Below are 14,374 nucleotides of genomic sequence, written 5' to 3'. Positions count from 1 at the left end.
GCCCTACCCTGGGATGTTGGAAAGGGACAATATTGTTTTTCTGTTAAAGGGCCTGGCCCAGGGCAGACACTCAGAAGATGTTCATTTCCTGTCTCTCTGTCCTGCCCTGCACTGGAGCATGTTCTGAGGGTTTCATTCTACTTCTGATTCCTGTCTGTCCCTGGTCACCCCTTTATCAGCTAGCTGCACCATGAGCTCTTCATCATGGTCCCAGAGCGAGGCGGCTCTGGAGCCCTCATGGCTGCCATAGAGAGGAATGTGGACCGAGCTGTCCTTGGGGGCAGCGCTGAGAAGGTAGAGACCAGCAGACAACTCAGAGAGAGCTGGCCCTGTGCAGGGTCTGGGGTCATAGAACTGGAGCAAATGCAGCCCCATTTCGTTGGGAGGCCAGTGGGCAGTGACTTAACTTCAGGGTCCATGTAACAATGCGGGGTTAGAGAAGACTCTTGGCAGATGAGCCTCTGAGGAATAGGTGGGAGCTGCAGCGCTGCTGGGCAGGGCAGGGGGAGCCAGGGAACTTCTGAGCAGGTGAGCGTGTGTGTATGTGTGTGCATCAGTGTGTGTGAGTGCAGTGTGAGCCTGTGTGAGTAGTCCGAGCTTGCGTGTGTGCGCACCTGTATGTGTGCGAGCATGTGTGTCTAAGCATTGCAAGTGTGCATGTGTGCACCTGTGTGTGTGCGCACCTGTGTGAGTGCAGTGTGAGCCTGTCTGAGCAGTGCAAGCATGCATGTATGTGTGTGCACCTGTGTGTGTGCGAGCATGTATGAGCAGTGTGAGCATGTGTGTGCACCTGTGTGAGCATGTACGTGTCACCTGTGTGAGCACGTACGTGTCACCTGTGTGTGCAGTGCAAGCCTGTGTGAACAGTGCAAGCATGCATGTGTGTGCACCTGTGTGTGTGTGAGCAGTGCAAGCATGCATGTATGTGTGTGCACCTGTGTGTGTGTGAGCGTGTGTCTGAGCAGTGCAAGCATGCATGTGTGTGCACCTGTGTATGTGTGAGCAGTGTGAGCATGCGTGTGTGTGCATCTGTGTGTGTGTGTGAGTGCGTGTGTGTGTCCAGAGAGGATGAGGGGGGCCTCCCAGCAGGAGGTGGCTGTGGAAGGAGAAGAGGGCAAGTCTGAGAAGGGGATTGGCAAAGCAGCATTTCAGCCACGTTGGGTGGGATCCAGAGACCTGAGGACACAGAGGGACAGACATGTTCTGGGGTCCTAACTCTGGCACAAAGACTAGAGGAGCCCGGCTGGGCATGGTGACTCACACCTGTAATCCCAGCACTTTGGGAGGCCAAGGTGGGCGGATCATAAGGTCAGGAGATCGAGACCATCCTGGCTAACACGGTGAAACCCGTCTCTACTAAAAATACAAACAAAAAACGAAAAACAAAACAAAAAAAAACGGGCGTGGTGGCACGCACCTGTAGTCCTAGCTTCTTGGGAGGCTGAGGCAGGAGAATCGCTTGAACCCGGGAGGCGGAGGTTGCAGTGAGCTATCACACCATTGCACTCAAAAAAAAAAAAAAAAAAAACTAGAGGAGCCCAGCATTGTTGGTAACAAGCTAGAGCCTATTACTGTCATTTTCCAGATGAGGAAAACGCAGCCTAGGGGACAGGAAGAGACTTAACATCACACAGCCACTGACTTGCCCATGCAAATTCCACAGCCCCTTGCCCAACTTGCCTCTGTCCAGACAGGGCAAAGGGGCTCTGGGTCTGCAGCTGCTGTGTTGGCTGCATCCTAGGGCTTCTGGGAAATCCCTGCTACCCTCACGGCCCAAATGGAAAGCCCCAAGGTCAGAAGAGGTTGTCCTGGCTACAGGCTTCCCTCTGAAAGGACCAGGCCTCTGGGCCAGCCTGGTGTCCTCTCCCTAGGGGCAGGGTGCCCACTCAGGACTTATGACGCCCAGGGCTGTGTGCCCAAGCCGCTCACAGGGCTCTTCCCGCCGCCCCCTTTATCCTGCAGATTTCCACACACACCACACAGTTGACAGCTTTAGCACTGGACACCCATATACATACCCACCAGCGGGAGTCCACCGTTGACATCTTCCTGTACTTCTCCCATCATCCCTCAGTCCATCTTACTTTTTTAATGTATTTCAAATTGAAATGCAGACATCAGTACATTTCCTGCTAAATATTTCAGCATGTGTATCATTAACTAGACTTCACTATTTATTTACATTTTTCTTATGTAAAATTTATTATACAGGGAAAAGTGCAAATCTTATGTGTATATTTGCCAAAGCCCTCTTTCACTCAGCAAAATATTTTGAGTTTGTTACATATAACAGTAGGTCATTGCTGTTAATTTTTTTCCTGTTTGAAGAGCTGGGGTTTTGCTCTGACACCCAGGTTGACCTCCTGGGCTTAAGTGATCCCTTTGCCTTGGCTTCCCGAGTAGCTAGAATTACAGGCACAAGCCACCATTCCCGGCTAGTTCATTTATTTTTTAAATAAACTTTTTATTTTAGAATCACTTTAGATTTATAGGAAAGTTGGAGAGATAGAACAGAGTTCCTGTAAGCCCCCACCTAGTTGCCTAGGTTGTTAACATTTTATATGTTACCATGATCTGTTTGTCAAAACTAAGACACCCTGATATATTACTATTAGTCTGAAACACTATAATGGATTTGGATTTCCTATTTTTGCAGTCACATCCTCTTTCTCTGCCAGGACCCCATTGAAGGGTCCACGTTACATTTAAGGTCACACCTCCTCAGTGTCTTCTGCTTTTGTTTTTAGTCTTTCCTGACTTGTCATGACCTTGACAGGTGAGGACCACCAGCCAGGCATCTCGTAGAATGTCACCCAATTTAGGTTTGTCCCCCAGTTTAGGTTTGTCTGATGCTTTTCTTAGGATTATCCTGTGGTTGTGGGTTTTTAGAAGGAATCACATCTACTGGGGGTACATGCTAGCCATGTGATTTCAAGCTGATGTTAACCTCCACCACGTGGTTAAGATAGTGTTGGCCAGGTTTCTCCACTGTGAAGTTACTCTTTTCCCTTTCCCTGATCCTCAGCAGGAAGTGAGTAACCGAGTCTAGACCACCCGAGGCTTAGGGGATGCAGAGTGAACAAGAATTAAGCTCCTTCTGTGGGAGGGGGTATAACTACCTACATTGTTTGGAATTCTTCTGGAAGGAAGATTTATCTCCTCCCCGCATTGATGTATTGATTCATTGATGTATTGGCTGATTTAATTGAAGTTTTATTTTTTATTTTAGAGACGGAGTTTCGCTCTTATTGCCCAGGCTGGAGTGCAGTGGCACATCTCCGCCTCCCGGGTTCAAACGATTCTCCTGCCTCAGCCTCCTGAGTAGCTGGGATTACAGGCATGCGCCACCACGCCGAGCTAATTTTGTATTTTTAGTAGAGATGGGGTTTCTCCATGTTGGTCAGGCTGGTCTCGAACTCCCTACCTCAGGTGATCCGCCCGCCTTGGCCTCTGAAACTGGTGGGATTACAGGCGTGAGCCACTGCGCCTGGCCAAAGTTTTATTTTTGTCAGTGGAATACATGTATGTAGTTTGCAGAGTTCAGGTTTATAGGGGAAAAGAATAGCTACCTAAATTCTTCCTGTTATTTCTGCTGGTGTTTCTAAATAATATGCCTACTCTTCTGTGTGTCCTTTTTCCGTTTTGTATTAGGTTGGATCGTATGAAATTGCCCGTATTCAACCATTTTTTTATCTGCAAAAATGGCAGTTTCATCTGGTCCAATCTAATAACCTCATCTTTTTCTTCCTCCTGCTTGTCCAGATGATTATTGTGTGACATGGAGTTGCTTCGTTTTGATTGTTGGGGATTGTGACTGCACCTGCCCCTCATCTGACCTGGTTCAGGGATCAGCCTCTGAGCTCAGTCCCTGCTTTGGGCTCCTCCTGCCCAGATGGCATCTCAGGCCTGGGTGAGAAAGGGCTGCAGGGTATGAGGTCAGCCTTTGCTGTGATCACTGCCCCCCAATGGGCCAGCCTGGAGCTGCCAGCTGGGCAGCTGGGGGCCGAGCCTCAGGGGCTGCCTGAGCTCTGTCTGCTTTTCTGACACTGACCAATCTGGTGCTCCTCAGGGATCTGGGCCCCAGGCAGACCACCTTTCTGGGTCCATGGCCATTAGTCCAGTGCTCCAGGTGCAGCCTTAGGCCAACCATTGGACGCTTTGAGTCTCAGTTTGCCCATCTGTTGAAGATGAGGATTGTTAAACCTTCCAGATGGGCTTCTGTGGTGATAGAATGGCAGGTACTTGTCCTGAGGCCATTAGAGCTGCTGGTGACAGGATACCTTCCTGAACTCCAGGCGCCTCTGATCTGTCTTTAGCTGCTGTTGTGTTACCTTCAGGTGAGTGAGAAGCTGCCCAGGACAGGGTCTGGAGGTCTAGATCCCAGGCTTAGCTCAACCTGTCTTGCCCCAAGACCATAGCCAAGTGCTCTGTGCCTTAGTCTCCCCATCTGTGCCATGTGGTTGGTGCCAATCCTCTGAGGCCTCCAGGTGCCTGAGAGCTGCAGTGTCTGCAGTGTGAGCCCATCCGCTCATCCTTCTCTGAGGCTGGGCCCTGCCCAACCTGCTCCAGGGACCAGTGGTCTTGGGAAGCTTGGGCTGACCGAGACCGCAGACTCTGGGTCTGGTGTACAGGGCCCTCGGCAAATCCCTGTTCCTTTCTGGGCCTCCTTGAAGAGACAGTGGGCTGAGCTTCTAGGCCCCCTTTGATTCTGCGTGTGGCCCAGAATGGGACAGACAGACTGAGCTGGGCACAGAGATACCATAGTGACAGAACCATTCGAAGACCCTGCCCTGATGGAGGCCCCGGGCCAGGGGAGGAGGCACAATCAGGCTGTCAGCTGAAGGAAAAATTGTGCTTTGGATGAGTCTGTTATTGAGTAGAGATTAGTGGGGCCAAGACCTAATCTGGGGGGCAAGTGATCCTGAGACCTGAAGCGTAAGCAGCTGTCGACTAGATGAACGGGGAGAGAACATTCCATGCAGAAGAAACAGTAAGGATCCTGCAGTGGGGTGAGGTGGAGCCAGGAGAGGGTGGGCAGGGACCCTAGCAAGGTCTCAGAGCACCAGGGAGTTCGAGCTTCCCCCTAAGGCATGGGAAGCCTTTGGAGGATTTGAAGACTGGAAGTAACACCATCAGATGTAGGTTTTGAAAAGCTCCCTCTGGCTGCCAGGAAGAATGGGGTGGGCGTGGGTTTGAGAGCAGGGAGCCCAGGGACCAAGCTTTGCTGTTGTTTAGGAGATGACAGTGGCTCTGTCCAGAGTAGTGACTGTGGGGCTGGATCGAAAGGGTGGATTTGAGTTTAAGGGATAGAATTGACAGGTCATGGTGGCTTGATGTATGAGAGAAGTGTCAGGGCAATTTTGTGGCCTGGGCACTTGGCTGGAAGATGGGGGCATGGGTGCCCAGTGGGAGAAGTGTATTTGACAGAGGGAAGGTGAGGAGTTTGATGTGGACCTGGCTGGGGTGGAAGTGGCTGTGGGAAGAGGGGGCAGAGGCCTCTGGCTGCACAGGCACCAGGCTGGCATTTTGAGACCAAAGCCTGTGATGGAGGTGTAGACCATGGGTGGGGGCCGGGGAAGTCTGGACAGCTTCTGAGAGGCCAACAGACCTTGCAGGGTCAAGTTTGGGCCCTGAGGTGGGGGCCCTGGGCAGGGCCTCTCCAGTGATTGTGATCCAGAGCCAGGCAGGGGCTCTCCTGTCTTCCAACACATGCTAGCAGTTCAGGGATCCTGGGCTCACGGGGAGATACCCTGCAGCACCTCATATCCTCTCTCTCCCCCCAGATCCTGCTCATCTCTGATTACTTCTATGCCTTCCTGCGGCGGGAGTACTACCTCACACACGGCCTCTACTTGACCGCCAAGGACGGCACAGAGGCCATGCTTGTGCTCAAGTAGGCCTGGCTGGCACAGGGCTTTGTGGACCTCAGGGGGCCGAGGGGCCAGAAGCTGGGCCAAGCCCTCCAGTCAGAGTTGCCAGCAGGCGAGTGCTCGGGCAGAAGAGGTTCGAGTCCAGGGTCACAAGTCTCTGGTACCAAAAGAGACCCATGGCTGATAGTAAGGCCTGTGGGGAAGAACTGGAAGCTCCCCAACTTGGACCCCCCCACTTCGTGGCTCTGCACACCAAGGAGCCCCCTCCCAGGCAGGAAGGAGAAGAGGCAGGTGAGCAGGGCTTGTTAGGTTGTAGCTACTTAATAAATGTTTTTTGTTATGAAGTCTACCCTGAGACCACATCTGCATTGCACTCCTAGAGGGGTGGCCCCTAATGTTCTGGAACACTACACACAGGTGTGGGTTTCCAGAGCAAGCACTGAGGCCACAGAACACAAGTCTGTGCGCCAGAGCCCGGGGATGGTGCAGACAGCCCTACCAGCACCCTTCCCACTCCCAAGCAAGCAGCTGGAGGCACGGGGCCAGGCAGGCCTGAGCAATCTTTATTCTGCAGAGGGACAATGACCACAGATCCATACACCATGTGGAGACCGAGGGGCGGGGAGCCAGGGGCCAGTCTTTCAGGGATGGGCAGGTCCAGGCGTGGGCAGAGCCTCGGGTGGGTGAGGGGCAGATGGGCAGACAGGCAGGGGCCTAAAAAAAAGATGAACCACACAGCGGGGTGCTGGGGGCTGCTCCCAACCCTCCCCCATCCCAGCCAGCACCCAGAGGGACAACCCTAACACAACCGGCCCAGGATCCACCCAGGGGCAGAGTAGGTGGGTTGCCCTCTGACTAGGGGGGCACATGCCTGCCCAGCCCACCACGGCAGAGGCAGCTCAGTTCAGGAACCAGGAGCTCTCTGGGCAGGGCCTGACCGGGCCCCCCCCACTCCCAGGCCGACCCCCCTACTGCTGTCTCAGAAGCCGAAGGTTTCCTGGGAGGCGTAGACCATGTAGAGGAAGCCGTCCTCGTCTTTCTCCTGCTCGTAGATGTCCGCGATGGGCGTGGACACGCTCACCATGCTGTGCTGGTTCACCAGCAGGAAGAAGGCCTGCGTGGGGTTCAGCTGCAGGCGGCGCCTGAGGCAGGCGGGAGAGTATGTGGCTGTAAGGGGCTTGGCTGCGGGGCAACGTAGCCTTGACCCCCAGAATGATTCCCAGCCTTTCACACCCATCCTCACCCCACCTGTCACCTCTGACCCGGCACCGACTGCAGCCCCGACCTTGACCTTTCCAGCCGCCCCAGAACAGGGGTCCACCACCGGTCCCATCACCCCTGACCCCTTCTCGGCGGGAACCCGTCTCCCTTCCCGACCCAAGCCACCACCTGGCAGCGGCTGCCCACGCACCGGATGATCTTGACCAACTCGCTCATGTTGACATGGTCCGGGACCAGAAACTTGGTCTTGTCCAGGACGGGCAGCTGCTTCTCACCCTTGTAGCGCTCGATGATCACCTGGGAGCAGGGCGGGCGGGCAGGGGGTTGTGTCGGGGACGCGCGAGGCGGGGCCGGGGCAGGGCTGGGGGCGCAGGACTTACCGGGATTTTGCTGGGGTGCTGGTCGCGGATCTGCTGTACCTCCTTACAGCGGTCGGCTGCGGACAGCGGCCAGACCGTGAGGCCAGGTCGGCCCGGCCCAGGTCCTCCCCACGTCTCCGCCTGCCTGTCCCCAAGGGGCGGCCCCCGGCCACGCCCCAGCTCCAGCCCCCGCCCCCGGGGCCGTCAGGCCCCACAGCCCCTGGCACCTATCGTGGTGGGGAAGCAGGCAGCCCCTGCCCAGGCCGGAGCCAGCCTCCCAGCCCGAGGGTCCAGCCGAAGCCTGACGTCACGGGGCTGACGTCACCTGCGGCAGTCTGGGTCGGCCGGGCACCCCCCCCTCCCCGGCACCCCTACCCCGAGCTCACAGCTCGCCTGCCGGGCCTCACCGAAGCTCCGCCGCTGCTTGAAAGGCCGGTCGGAGGGCATCGCGCGGGCCCGGCTGGGCGCGCAGGCCGGGGCTCTGGGGCGCGGAGATGTGGCTGCGGTTTGGGGGCTCCGGGGGCTCCGTGCCTCGCGCTCAAGGGCTCCGGGGCGCTCGCGCTGAGCACGGCGGCGGCGGCTGCGGGAGGTAACTCGCCCGGTGACGTCAGGTCACAACATTCCTTAAAGGGGAGGCCGGCGCGCAGCTCCCATTGGGCCGACGCACAACCCGCCCGCCCGGACCCGTGACGTCACGGCGCAGAGAGCCTGGGTCCCCGGCCCGGGACACGAGGGGCGGGGCTCCTGGGCGCGTCACAGTCCCGTGACGTCATGAGCAGCGCGGGAGCCTCTCCCGTGGCCCCCACTCTGGTGAGGCCCGGAGGGCGGTGGGGCCGCCCTGGGCTGATGGAGCGGGCGGGCCAGGCTGCAGCCCCGTGGCACCACTTCCTGCCCTCACCGAGTCTGTCAGGACTGACCCGCGGTTCTGGGCACCGTGGGAAACAGCGGGAGCCAAAGGCCCGGCGCCTTCAAGGGGGCTTAGGGCAAGAGAAGGGAGAAGGTGCGGGAGGCACAGTCAGACACAGGATAGAGCAAGACGCTAGAAATGAACGCCCAGGTTTGAAAAAGAATAATATAATTGAAGAGTAGAGCTATCGAAATTCAGGTCTCAGAGGATGTGGCAAGAAGGCAGAGCAGGACAACAGAAGAGAAATCGTGGACCTGGAGGCTGATAGCAAGCAGCTTACCAGAGGACAGGTGATGGAGAATTAAAAGGAAAAGGCCACGGATGGCAACGCCAGGAGAACTCGCAGGCCGGAGCAGAGCTCCAGAGGCGAGCACTGACAGACCTGCAGAGGCAGTTCCTGAATGAGAGCTGCCAGAAATGATGCTTAAAATCCAGAGCAGAAGGCACAGACCGAAGATCAACATCTTTTTTTTTTTTTTTTTTTTTGAAATGGAGTCTCGTTCTTTCGCCAGGCTAGAGTGGTGTGATCTCAGCTCACTGCAACCTCCGCCTCCCTGGTTCAAGCGATTCTCCTGCCTCAGTCAGCCTCCTAAGGAGCTGGGATTATTAGGCTCCTGCCACCACGCCTAGCTACTTTTTATGTTTTTAGTAGAGATGGGGTTTCACCATGTTGGCCAGGATGGTCTCGATCTCCTGACCTCGTGATCCGCCCGCCTCAGCCTCCCAAAGTGCTGGGATTACAGGCGTGAGCCACTGCACCCAGCCGCCAAAATAATTTTTAAAGAATGTACTTCAGTATCAAAGACATGGAACCCAAAAGGAAGAAATTAGATGGAAAAATGGTGAGCAAATTAGTAAACATGTCAGTAAATCTAAACAAGTATTTAATATGCAACATGAATAATGGATAATCTGTGGGCCACAGAAACAAGATGCATGAGACAGAAGAACATGGGAGACTGAGAGGGCAATCAGAGTTAAGGTGTTTTAGGAAGTTCGATTTGAGAGGGGGATAAAGAGACTAAGCATTGTCCGGCTTTGTAAAGTCAGGTGTGTATTTCAGATATTTAAGAGGGATCATCAAAAGAATACAAACTATAATGGACGCCAGAAAAGGAGAAAAAGGAAGCAAAGTAAAAGGGATGGTAAATATATAGTACAAAACCAGAGGTAGAAAATGTGGTTTACATTCACCTCTGAAAACACAGATGACCAGATTGGCCAAGAAAAAATAAAATGCAGCTCTATGCTATTTACAAGAGGACATTTAAAATCTAAGGGCACCAAAAGTAAAATGATGGAAAAAGGTGTACTAGAGAAAAACTAACCAAAATATGTACCTATAGAAATTCACTCAGACAAAATAGGCCTTCAGGCAGAAGACACTGGGGACAAAGGATCACCATGAAATGATGCGAGGAGCTCTGTGAAGAGAGGAAAGTTCTGAACTTCTATGTTCCAGGGTGTTTAAGGCTGAAAATAGGGTGGGTGCAGTGGCTCATGCCAGTAATCCCAGCACTTTGGGAGGCCTAGGTGGGTGGATCACTTGAGGCCAGGAATTCAAGACCAGCCTGGCCAACGTGGCAAACTCTATCTCTACTAAAAATACAAAAATTAGCCGGGCGTGGTGGTGCACGCCTGTCATCCCAACTACTCAGGTGGCTGAGGCACAAGAATTGCTTGAACCTGCTAGGCGGAGGTTGCAGTGAGCCGAGATTGCGCCACTGCCCTCCAGCCTGGGCGACAAAGCAAGACTCTGTCTATATATAGACTCTGTCTGTGTTGCTCTCTGTCTCTCTCTCTATATATATGAATACAAGGAGAAATTGCCAAGTCCTCCATCATAGTGGGAGACATAAGACCTATTTGAGTAACTAATAAACGGAACAACCAAAAAAACTAAGGACATAGAGTATGTTAATACAGTTGCTAATCCTGATCAGTGAAGCCCAATAGAATCCTGAACTTGACACGTTAATTTTTTAAGTTTTAAAATTTAAATTTCAGACCCGTGTGGGACCAACACATTACTTTCAATCACGGAAGGAACATTTACAAAAATGACCCAACTACTAGGGTGCACGACAAATCTCAACAGATATCAAATCAGTTTCAACCATATTCTTTGGCCACAGGCGAAAACCACGTAAGCTCCAACTGTGTGGAAATTGAAACCTGTTCTAAATATGAACTCATATATAAGTAAAAATTATTTAGATAAAAAAATGAGGATACATATATTAAGAAAACTTGGGAGGGGGGCCCATAGCAGGCTGGATGTAGTGGTTCAAACCTGTAATCCCAGCACTTTGGGAGGCCCAGACTGGAAAATTGCTTGAGCCCAAGAGTTCAAGGCAGCAGTGAGCTGTGATTGCACCTCTGCATTCCAGCCTTGGTGACAAAATAAGACCCATTTCTTAAAAAAAAAAAATAATTCAGATTTATAGCCTTATTAGATGTATTACTTAGATAATAATTACAGAGAATCAATGAGCAGAGTGTCAAAGAAATTTAAAAAGGAGTAATAGTGTAATCCCAGCACTTTGGGAGGCCCAGGTTGGAGAATCACTTGAGCCCAGAAGTTTGAGACCAGCCTGGGCCACATAGTGAGACCCGGTTTCTACAAAAATGAGAAAATTAGGCCAGGCGCAGTGACTCATGCCGTAATCCCAACCCTTTGGGAGGCTGAAGTGGGCAGATCATTTGAGGCCAGGAGTTCAAGACCAGCCTGATCAACATGGCAAAACCCTGTCTCTATTAAAAATACAGAAGTTAGCTAGGTGTGGTGGCACATCCTGTAATCTCAGCTACTCAGGTGGCTGAGGCACAAGAATTGCTTGAATCCAGGAGGCAGAGGTTTCAGTGAGCCGAGATTGCGCCACTGCACTGCAGCCTGTGTGACAAGAGTGCGACTGTCTCAAAAAAAAGAAAAGAAAAAAGTAGCTGGCTTTGGTGGCACACAGCTATAGTCCCAACTATTCAGGAAGCTGAAGTGGGAGGATCGTTTGAGTGACAGAGGCCCTGTCTCAGAAAAACAACAAAAAATACTGAAAACAGGCCAGGCACGGTGGCTCACACCTGTAATCCCAGCACTTTGGGAGGTCGAGGTGGGTGGATCACCTGAGGTCAGGAGTTCGAGACCAGCCTGGCTAACCTCGTGAAACCCCACCTGTACTAAAAATACAATATTAGCTGGGCATAGTGGCAGACGCCTGTAATCCCAGCCACTTGGGAGGCTGAGGCAGGAGAATCGCTTGAACCCGGGAGGTGGAGGTTGCAGTGAGCCGAGACTGCCATTGCACACCAGCCTGGGCAAAAAGAGCGAAACTCCGTCTTAAAAAAAAAAAAAAAAAAAAACTGAAAACAAAACAACAACAACAACAACAAAAAATAGGCCAGGTGTGGTGGCCCACACCTGTAATCACAGCACTTTGGGAGGCCAAGGCAGGCAGATCACTTGAGCCCAGGAGTTGTAGACCAGCCTGGGCACTATGGTGAAACCCCATCTCTACAAAAAAATACAAAAAAATTAGCTGGGTGTGGTGGCACGCACCTGTAATCCCAGCTACTTGGGAAGCTGAGGCATGAGAATCGCTTGAACCAGGGAGGTGGAGGTTACAGTGAGCCAAGATTGTGTCACTATACTCCAGCCTGGCGACAGAGCGAGACCCCATCTCAAAAAACAAAAACAGGCCGGGCACGGTGGCTCATGCCTGTAATCCCAGCACTTTGGGAGGCCGAGGCAGGCGGATCATGAGGTCAAGAGATTAAGATCATCCTGGCCAACATGGTGAAACCCCGTCTCTACTAAAAATACAAAAATTAGCTAGGCATGGTAGTGCATGCCTGTAGTCCCAGCTACTCGGGAGACTGAGGCAGGAGAATTGCTTGAACCCTGGAGGTGGAGGTTGCAGTGAGCTGAGATCGCGCCACTGCACTCCAGCCTCGGTGACAGAGCGAGAGTCTGTGTCAAAAAAAACAAAACAAAACAAAATCCCAACCTACAGTAAACATGTACTCAAAGGTAAAACACCATACTATGTGGTGAAACATGAAATATTCCCTTAAAAGTCAGGAACAAATGGCCAGTGAACACAATTCAGTATTGTACGGGGGTCCAGAGCACCAAAACAACAAAAGGAGTAAACCTGTCACTCACAGCCAGGAAATCAGAGAGAATCTACACACAGTGAAAGACTGGTAATACTGAAGGCTGAGGACACTTACTAGGAACGTAAAGATGCGCTCTTTCCGCCGCTGCTGGGAGTGTAAGTGACCTCAGCTACGCTGGAGAGCAGTTTGGCAAAATCGACCCAAACTGAAGATGCCCATGTCTTTCCTACAGACCAGGAATTCCAGTGTGTGCACCCAGGAGCCCAGGGAAACAAGGGTAAGAGCGTTTATTGTAACATTTTCATAATAGCAAAAAGTTGGGAACCACCTAATGTCTTATTCAATAGCTTGCCGTGTGTTCCCATAACAGAACCACACACTGTTTAATGAAAGATGGAGAGTAGTCGGCAAACGTTTCCCTTAAAGGGCCAAACAGTAAATATTTTAGGCTTTACAGGCCACATGGTCTCTGGCAGCCACGTGGTTCTGCTGTAGTGGCCTTAGACAGCCCGAATGGGTTTGGCTGGATCTGGATAAAACTTTATTTGCTAAAACAGACAGACTTGGCTGAGGGCCTTAGTTTGCCGACTCTTGATCCAGAGCTGTGTGTCAAACTGGACAAACCTCACACACACAGTGCCACAGAAGATTCAGTGTGACCAAGGCCATTGAGAGCAGCCAAAGAACTGGGTCAGCCATGGCCTTGGGAAGTGATGACACCTGTCTTTTGTCAGACTCAGTCCTGAGCCGAGGCCAGGGTGGAGGAGGGCCCCAAGTCCCAAGCTCTGAGCTCTGCCCCTGCCTGACAGTCAGCAGGGCTGACTCGCCCTCCAGTCCCTCCCCTGCCCCATCGCCCCTGAATCCAGTGGCCTGGCCTCTACTTCCTGTGTCTACTCGAATGTCTAACAGACATCTATCTCAAACTTGACCTCTGCACAACAAACCCATGATCTTCCCCTAAAATGTGCTCCAGTTGTAATCTTTTGTCTCCCTTTTTCAGGCCAAAATCCTTTATGTATTTAATTTATTTATGAGATGGAGTTTCGCTCTTGTCACCTAGGCAGGGAGTGCACTGGAGCAATCTCGGCTTACCACAACCTCCACCTCCCTCCTTCAAGTGATTCTCCTGCCTCAGCCACCCAAGTAGCTGGGATGGCACCTATCATCATGCCCGACTAACTTTTGTATTTTTAGTAGAGATGGGGTTTCACCATGTTGGCCAGGCTAGTCTCAAACTCCTGGCCTCAGGCGATCCATCCGCCTTGGGCTCCCAAAGTGCTGGGATTAGAGGTGTGAGCCACCGTGCCCGACCTCCTCAGAGTCATTCTCAACTCCTTCCTTTCCTTTACCACCCCCTTCCACACCCAATCCATCCTCAAATTCTGTCAGTTCCACCTTCAAGATTCTCCAGAATCTGACCATGGCTCAGCACTGCCACCAGGGCCAGAGTCCCCACCACATCTTGTGGAATGCTGCCATTATCTCCTTGCTGGTTTTCCTGCCCTGGCCTTGCCTCCTTCAGTCCGTTCTCAGGACAGTGACCACAGCTGTCCTGTCCCCACATACTCCTCTTAGAGTAAGAGCCAAGGGCTGATGGTGGCCCAGGAGGCCGTGGGATCTGCCTCACAGCTACTCTGGCCTCCTGGCTACTCCAGGAACCCCTGCCAGGCTCATGCCCCAGGGCCTTTGCCTGGAACATCCTTCCCCAGGATCTCTGTCCCTCACACCCTCACATCGAGTTTTGCTTCAAGTGTCCCCTCAGGGAAGCCTTCCCATATGCTATATAATTTCTCTGGGCATTATGAAAGCATTGCAACACTTGAAATAATGGTAGTGGTCCCCTTACACCTGCCATTAACAGTTGGCTCAGCCGGCCCCAGTGGCTCACGCCTATAATCCAAGCA

The 14,374-nt window shown here is 52.5% G+C and overlaps 2 protein-coding genes across 8 annotated transcripts in view; one reads left to right on the top strand and one right to left on the bottom strand.

The window, feature by feature from the left end:
- Positions 1-6,219, top strand: part of PIGU (phosphatidylinositol glycan anchor biosynthesis class U) — a 110,422-nt gene extending 104,203 nt beyond the window's left edge. For all 4 annotated transcript variants that reach the window (XM_009216281.2, XM_021921121.2, XM_021921120.2 and 1 more), the window contains one exon: positions 5,784-6,219. In XM_009216281.2, coding sequence (XP_009214545.2) covers positions 5,784-5,897 — 114 coding nt within the window. In that variant the 3' untranslated portion in view covers positions 5,898-6,219. The remainder of the gene's footprint in view (positions 1-5,783) is intronic.
- Positions 6,220-6,411: 192 nt separating this feature from the next.
- MAP1LC3A (microtubule associated protein 1 light chain 3 alpha) lies at positions 6,412-8,697 on the bottom strand. Of its 4 annotated transcripts, none has more exons than XM_009216283.4 (5): positions 7,858-8,697; positions 7,472-7,527; positions 7,282-7,388; positions 6,843-7,012; positions 6,412-6,584 (listed from the first exon to the last, which is right to left on the bottom strand). In XM_009216283.4, the coding sequence occupies exons 1-4, from the start codon at positions 7,895-7,897 to the stop codon at positions 6,850-6,852; spliced, it is 366 nt and encodes a 121-aa protein (XP_009214547.1). In that variant the 5' UTR covers positions 7,898-8,697; the 3' UTR covers positions 6,412-6,584; positions 6,843-6,849. The 4 variants fall into 4 exon arrangements, with proteins under 4 accessions (XP_009214547.1, XP_009214546.1, XP_003904874.1 ...); XM_009216282.4 differs by having other exon boundaries at positions 7,837-8,066; XM_003904825.5 differs by having other exon boundaries at positions 6,412-7,012; positions 7,858-8,675.
- Between the last annotated feature and the right edge of the window lie 5,677 nt (positions 8,698-14,374).

Source organism: Papio anubis, chromosome 16, assembly GCF_008728515.1.
Source record: "Papio anubis isolate 15944 chromosome 16, Panubis1.0, whole genome shotgun sequence".
Classification (NCBI taxonomy): Eukaryota; Metazoa; Chordata; class Mammalia; order Primates; family Cercopithecidae; genus Papio; species Papio anubis.
This window is presented reverse-complemented; position numbering and strand designations above follow the sequence as displayed.

What these genes read in the sequence shown, in the direction of transcription:
- MAP1LC3A (XM_009216282.4), bottom strand. Translation starts at nt 7,897, where the DNA reads ATGCCCTCCGACCGGCCTTTCAAGCAGCGGCGGAGCTTCGGTGAGGCC. An exon ending in AGCACCCCAGCAAAATCCCG is followed by an intron (nt 7,389 to 7,471) that starts GTAAGTCCTGCG and finishes CCCTGCTCCCAG; the next exon opens with GTGATCATCGAGCGCTACAA. An exon ending in GAGTTGGTCAAGATCATCCG is followed by an intron (nt 7,013 to 7,281) that starts GTGCGTGGGCAG and finishes CGCCTGCCTCAG; the next exon opens with GCGCCGCCTGCAGCTGAACC.